The sequence below is a fragment of the Pollachius pollachius genome (genome assembly GCF_949987615.1).
Source record: "Pollachius pollachius genome assembly, chromosome: 2".
NCBI classification, from domain to species: domain Eukaryota; kingdom Metazoa; phylum Chordata; class Actinopteri; order Gadiformes; family Gadidae; genus Pollachius; species Pollachius pollachius.
In genome coordinates, this window is record NC_136935.1 from 2,270,862 (window position 1) to 2,278,546 (window position 7,685).

At 41.8% G+C, this 7,685-nt stretch overlaps 1 protein-coding gene across 1 annotated transcript; it reads left to right on the forward strand.

The window, feature by feature from the left end:
- The first annotated feature begins 2,605 nt into the window (after positions 1–2,605).
- On the forward strand, positions 2,606–5,076 carry LOC307070419 (E3 ubiquitin-protein ligase TRIM39-like). The gene is made up of 2 exons (XM_079728873.1): positions 2,606–2,693; positions 2,800–5,076. The coding sequence occupies exon 2, from the start codon at positions 2,802–2,804 to the stop codon at positions 4,416–4,418; it is 1,617 nt and encodes a 538-aa protein (XP_079584999.1). The 5' UTR covers positions 2,606–2,693; positions 2,800–2,801; the 3' UTR covers positions 4,419–5,076.
- Positions 5,077–7,685: the final 2,609 nt, after the last annotated feature.

Consider the following 7,685-nt stretch of genomic DNA (forward strand, 5'->3'; position numbering starts at 1 on the left):
CCAGAAAGAAAGGGAGAAGAGGACGTCAGATGCTACAAACTTCAACAGGCGACATCGTGCAAAGCCACTCAGCAGCCTGTCTCCAGGTCAGGAGGTGTGGGTGACTGACACAAAAACACCAGGGACTGTGATCCAGAGTCACACCTCGCCGAGATCTTACCTTGTGGATGCGCCACATGGGGTGGTAAGACGCAACCGCCTGCATCTTATACCACTCCAGTCTCCGTCACGAGACGAGGCGGGACAGCAGCAACAGGAGCCACTGCCGGTCCTAGAGCAGGGTGACACTCCACCAGCTTTGGGGTCTCCTGTTCCCTCTCCTGGGGTTTCCACTCCCAGAACCAGGTCTGGGAGAGCAATCATACAGCCCACTAGACTGAACTTATCAGTGGCTGAGAAAAGGAAAAAAATGTTCAATGTGAAAAAAAAAAAGATTTTGTCATATGTTCATGCTGAGCAGAAAATGTTTTTCCAATGTACCAGTTTTACAGGAGAGATATTTACTTCAGAAAATAAGTTGGAAAATGTTATGTTTAGAAAGAGTATCAGTTTACCAGGATTTGTTTAACCCAGTTTTCTTTCACAGGTTTTGATGGACTTAGAAAAAAACGTGTTTCACATGTTCGTAAAAAAGGGAGATGTGGTGTATCTGAATACAGTACATTAAGGGTTAATGTATTACGCAGGTTACGTTGGTCGACCAATAGGATTATGTGTGTGTGGTCACATGATGCTGGGTTCGTGCGTCTTCATGGCAGTTTAATAAAGTGCCTGTAAAGTCAAGACACAGTTGTCTGCGCTGAATTAATATTCCTCAAATAGAATATACGACAGAGAGGTAGTACTCCTAACAAGAAGATACAATAAATGTAGGTCAGTCCCTCCAGAAAAAAAAGAGTCTTAGCATAAACCTGTTTAGATTGGCCAGCGTTTCACCGGTTTACTGAGACGGAACAGTCCGGAGGGGATCGACCCGTGGTCAAAGACGGCGGTTTTTGTGATTGTTGCGGCCAAAAATCCTTGATTTTGCGGCACGTTTTCTTAAAAAATGCGATGAAATATGCGGCATATATATGCAATTTTATGCAATGAAATTGCGGGAACTTGTGAAAAAATGCAGGAACTTGCGAAAAATGCAGCTTTTCGATGACGTTCATGTCACGTAATTACATCGCTTCTTATCGTTCCCATGGCAACAGGGTGAAATCGCTGCTCTTGTGTAAAGTAAACGCAACATTTTTCAACTTTCTGCTAAGATATATGTGACTTTTTTGCAACGAAAATGCGTGGATTGTGAAATCCTGCAAGCCCCGCATATCTTCCGCGGAAATCGGCAATTTATGCAGTGAAAGTGCGGCATATTTGAAAAATTGCGGCCCCCGCATGAATATGCGGACTTTGGCTGATTATGCGTTGAATTATACGATCGCATAATCGCGTTTTTCTGGAGGGACTGGTTGGTATGTTTCAACATTTGATAATTAAGACACAACATTGTGTGTGTGTGTGTGTGTGTGTGTGTGTCTGTGTGTGTGTGCCTGTGTGTAGTGGTGAGCGAGTTCAACTCCAAGGTGAAAGGTACTGGGTTTGATTCCCAATGTCTGCAGCCTAACCTGTATTATCCTATAGCGCAAGATGCCCCCTAACCCCTCCCTGTGGGGGTTAGGGGGCATGGTAATGGAACTCCCTGTTCCATTACCACATATATCCTTAAATTTGTCCAACCCCTACCTGCTGCTGTTAATTTGCATACAAATGTCAAACACAAGGAGGGTTTACATATGAGGGCGGTCCGTTGGTCCACAGCCGCAACAGATCATAAAAAAATGCCACATTTAAAACTCTTGAACATCCTCACAGAGACACCTGGGGACATGTTGAAGCAGAATAAAACAGAGTTTGGATTTTTATTTATTTCTCTCTCGATATTATGACTTCATTATCATTTATATCTTGCATTTTGATTTATCCATACAGTTATTAAGGACTGTAATATGACAAGTGAAGGAATATTTGTATCAGGAGGGCAGGGGGGGGGGGCGAGGTTATATCCCCACCATACTGTTATAAACAATACAGTAAGTCTTCCGTCTTATAATTTGTGAATTTTCTAGGTAAACCTATTTTGAATTCAGTGGAATTAACTGCCGCACGGCTGCAGGTGTTTGCTGGCTCTGACTGAAGGTGAACTCGTCGGTCTGGTTCGTCTGCCCTACCCCGAGTCACCTCTATAACACCCTCTGAGGTTTTATGAGGTTAGAATCTGGGAGAGGCAGGCACAGTCAAAATCAGGTCAAATGTATTTGTACAGCTCCTTCTCAGTTAGTCACAAATCACCACTGAATCACAAAATTTACTTTTTTTCCCAGGCTCACTGTGTCCAGTCTTTTTAAGGTTGAACATATTTGAATGCCGTAAAGAAGAGAACATATCAACGCATTTTAAGCGGCCTATACCGAATGCTTCAACATTCAGGGTGTGGAAGTTTGAAACGTCAGTGAACCGTGGGGGCGGAGCCAGGTGTTAGGGGAAGAGCCAGGTGTTAGGGGAGGAGAGGAGAGGACATCATGTTGAGGAAACGAAACTTAACATTCATAGAAACAAAGCCACCTGATGTGGAAGCAGTTCTCTCTTTTAGGCGGGAAAATAAAACGCATTTTGGAAAAAATAGTTGGACAGACAGTAACAACGAGGTGAGTAAAACAACACAACTTTGAGGAGTAGTTAAAACCTCTCTTCCCGTTATGGAATTAGAAATCGATAATTGCTCAATACATAAACCTTGTCGTCTGTGTCTAGGAATGGCCTGTGCTAACACTTCCTGGTCTGAAGAGAACTTTTTATGTTCCATCTGTCTTGATGTGTTCAACAGTCCAGTTACCACCGCATGTGGACACAACTTCTGCAGAACCTGTATTACACAGTTCTGGGATGAACAAGTCCATTACAAATGTCCTGTTTGCAACAAGCTTTTCAACACAAGACCTGATCTACAGGTCAATATCTTCTTATCAGAGCTGGCAGCCCAGTTTAGAACAACCGTACGAGTAAAAGAGCAGCCTAGTGTTGAACAAGCAGAAGTTTGCTGTGACGTCTGTACTGGGACCCAGCAGAAGGCCGTGAAGTCCTGCCTAGTGTGTTTTACCTCTTACTGCCAAACCCACCTGGAGCCACATCAGAGAGTCGCTCGCCTGCAGAAACATCGGCTGGTCGAGCCTATGGACCGTCTGGAAGACAGGATGTGTAAGAAACACGACCGACTTCTGGAGCTCTTCTGCCAGACTGAACAGGTGTGTGTGTGTCAGTTCTGCACAGAGGCAGACCACAAGTCCCATCCTGTTGTACCTCTAAAGGAGGAATATGAAGTGAAGACGGCCCAGCTGGGGAAGACGGAGACTGACGTTCAGCAAATGATCCAGGAGAGAAAACAAAAGATTAAGGAGATCAAAGACACAGTGGAACTGAGCAACAAAGACGCAGACAGAGAGATAGCCCATGGTGGGCAGGTCTTCACTGCTCTGATAGGCTGTGTTGAAAAGGGCCGGGAGGAATTCAAACAAACGGTTCAAGAGAAACTGAAATCCACAGTGAAACGAGCTGAAGACCTCATCAAAGTGCTGGAGCAGGAAATAGAAGATCTGACCGATAAAAGCTCAGAGGTGAAGCGGCTCTCACACACTGAAGACCACCTCCACTTCCTCCAGACCTTCAGATCCCTGAATGATCCTCCACCCACCAGGGACTGGACGACGGTGGAGGTCCGTCCTTATACGTCATACGTAGAGACCTTGAGGAGATCCCTGGATCAGCTGGAGGAGACACTGAACATGGAGATGAAGAAGCTGCGTGATGATGCTGAACTGAAGAGGGCCCAGCAGTATGATGTAGATGTGACTCTGGATCCTGATACAGCTCATCTCAGGCTCATCCTGTCTGAGGATGGGAAACAAGTACATGATGGAGGAGTGAGGAAGAAACTCCCAGACAACCCTAAGAGATTTACAGAGTATACATCTGTACTCACGAGGCAGAGCATCTCCTCAGGGAGATTTTACTTTGAGGTCCAGGTTAAAGACAAGACTGCATGGTGGTTAGGAGTGGCCAGAGAGTCCATCGACAGAGAAGGTGAGGCAGAGTGGACCCCTGAGACGGGTTACTGGACTCTTTACTACAACGAGGGTGTGTTGGTATTTAGAGATAACCCTTATGTCAGTCTCCCTCTGAGAGCTGAGCTCCAGAAGGTGGGGGTGTTTGTTGATTATGATGAGGGTCTGGTTTCCTTCTATGATGTGGAAGCCAGGGTTCATATCTACTCTGCTACTGGCTGCACCTTTACTGAGCCTCTCTATCCAATCCTATATGATGGTGATATAAACTCTGCCCCCCTGATCATCTCACCTGTCAATCAAACAGACTAGGACCTTTGTTTGACAATAAAATAATCAAACGACCAAAACAACTAATGTTGTTTCCTGAATTAGAATAGAATTAGAATCTCTAGTATTTGAGATCTCAGATATCTGCATTAATGTCATACTGCTGTCATTTAACGAGGAGAATATCTTTAACAATTAACCCTGCAGTTGTGTAATATAACCCTTTATAAAGGGTTATATTACACTCCATTTATGTGTGTGATTTCCCTTTATTTCTTTTACACGTTTAAAGATATACAATTTGTTGCAGTTATGTAGAACATGTTTAGAGGATTAACATGTATAAATAATAATTCGATTTTTTTTTAACATTTCTATTGGTTTTAACTTCTGAATATTGAATAACAAAACAATTCAATGTGATTTTAATAAAAAGAAAATGCAAATTTTAGGCCTACATTACATTGCCTACATTGTAATGGATCATTTCAGGGGAATAGATACATTCCAGTCCAATGGTGTTCAGTATAAATACTGTTTCTGTAATAAAAAAGTGTAGTACAAAAAATAAAATAGTTTATTTCTAAAACCCTTATTATGATGATTTTCGAGATTGATGGAACGTTTTAAATCATTGAAGAAATGTAAAAGTTTGTCGTTGATGACCCAGTAAATTAATCTCCAATATACAACAACCCAACATGTGTTACACAATTACACAAAGGTCATGTGTTACACAAAGGTGACAGTGACTGCATGTAAAGATTCTCCCCATGTGTGTGAGTACCGTGACTTTGTCTGGTCAGCTCACCTCTCTCCATCCTCTCCTCTCTCCTCTTCTCTCCATCGTCTCCTCTCCTCTCTCTTATCTCTGCTCTCTTCTCTAGCTCATCTTGTGTTCATTATTGTCGTACATTACGCATTAAGTGTGTTCACATGTCAAAAGTCACTCCATTTAGATTGGTGGATCTAAAATAGATGTTGTACAACTGAACTCCCACTGGGGGAGTTCCGCTGTAGTGAATCACTATGGTGACGTTGACCCTCCCGCTCGTGCGGAGTCCTCCTCCCCATAAGCCACGCCCACTGACTGCCTGGACGGCGCGAGGGGAGGGAGAGATCCCGACGCTGTTGGCACGAGGGCCGTGGACCGCGGTACCTGCTCTGAGTAGCCAGCAGCATGGGAATGAATAACCCAATAACGTGTCGTTAGTCGCCTTCTAGAAATAAAGGCGCAAAGAGAGTCATGATACGTGGACAACTGTTAATGATCTGTAATGATTTTTACTACTATTGTAGCTCCCTCCAGTTAACAGTCACGGACACAAGGCGTTCTTGTTTACGGGCATTTATTAGCTGAGTCATCCTCGATGCCATCAAACATGCCGTGAGAACTAAATAAAGGCATAGAAATCATACAAGAGTTACATAAATAAGAATATTATCACAGAGAATAACTTATAATTACAATTTTAAGGAAGTGAAACAGGCAACACTGAGGCAACTTCTCTCCTGTGTCTCTCGGTGAACTAACAAATGTAAAGACGTTACCACTTATCTCCACGAGCGGCAATCGGCTCGGCATGCGCTGCAAGCTCCGATGCTGGTACTACAGCATGAACCTCTGCACCCCAGAACAATAGTTCCGCTATACATTACATGAACAGGTAAGCTTGTAAACATATTTCAAAATAAAGTAAATGCAGATAAATATATGATATATTTAAATGTGGTGTCATTCTTATTAAAACTATTCTTTCATGAAACTTAAAATTATTCTAATGAACCAAAATCATGCAACTGTTTCTGCTGGAACCTACAACTATTATTTTAGTTATTTTGTTCATTTTGTACTTGTAAGTGACTTTTTTCAGTTATATTTGTTGTTAAAGCTTATTGGTTATAAACAACTCAGTCTAACCTGCTGAATGTTCTCTCTCTCTGTTTCTCTCACAGTATCTCTGAATTGAAAATCCAATTCTACTGGCAGAAATACTGATATTAAGGAATTTTCCAGACAAAAGTAGTAAAATTGTAAGGCGAAAAAAATAAAAACTAGAACGAAAATTTACTTTGATTGTTGCTGTGTGGGAGATTTAACTATTGCATGTTTTGTTTCCAAAATGTTCATGAATAACATATAATATACATAATATACCACATAATTTATCTTTTTTTTTTTTTAAATCGCACCTTATCCACCTGAAAACACGTATTAACAGTAGGCAGCCTGAGCCAATATAAGAGAAAGCTTTGGGACTGGGCAACCTGGATGGTGGTAGTCCAGAGCTATATATATATATATATATATATATATATACACACTATATAGATGTATAGATATATACTGTGTGTATACATATATATAAAATAAATGATTGTGATGTAAGTGTTTGATTGGCTAATTTTATTTGATGCCTCAAATGGTGACTTAAATAGGCCTATTTCCTTTACAGTCAATTCTGGATTCAGGGTCTGCGTTCAGGGTCTTATCGACCAGGTAAACACGTGTCCTGCCATCCTCTGAGCTCCAGGAAACGCACCAAGTTCCAGGTGGTTAATATTTAGCTCAGACCTCGTTCACTCAATACATTCATGATCCAAAATCTGATAGCAGCTGACCTCAGATCTGTTGAACTGGGCCTTCATTTCTTTCACTTCATATGTTTCGACCAATCCTGTTGCTGGAGGCAGAGTTATTTGCAGACAAACTAGACCAGCACATGAACATTTTAAAATGTAAGTACACACACATTCCTGCATCATTAATTAAGGTGTATGACAGCTCCCTCTGCTGGACAGTTTGGACAACAGTCTCACACCAAACTACATTTTCCGTTTGAACCAAAGTAGCTATAGTACATTGATGTGAGACCGGGGGCCTCTACGAATTCTCTTTTTTGCATAGGAAATTTCCCTTCCTATGGAGATGACCCGGAAGGGCTTGGAGGAAAGGTGGTTCGAATTCTAAGAATGCTTAGGAAACCCTGCTTTAGCATCCTGAGCTTCCTTTGCGAAAGGAAAGGAGGCAGTGGTATCCCATAAACCTTTACAGCGGCAATATTTAAAGAAACATGCCGACAAAGTTTACCGACTCTACGCGAAGACGCACGAGAGACGCGGTAAAGCAGAAGAATAGAAGAGAAGAAAATAAAATTGATAATAATGGATACCAATCCAGAAACATAATTTGAATATAAATGAATTCATTTGTTGCTGGTTAGTAAGAACATAAAATACACCATAAGAAAAGAAAATGCCAACTTCACATTTAAGAAAGACTACTAGGGGCAGTTAATTTCAACATCT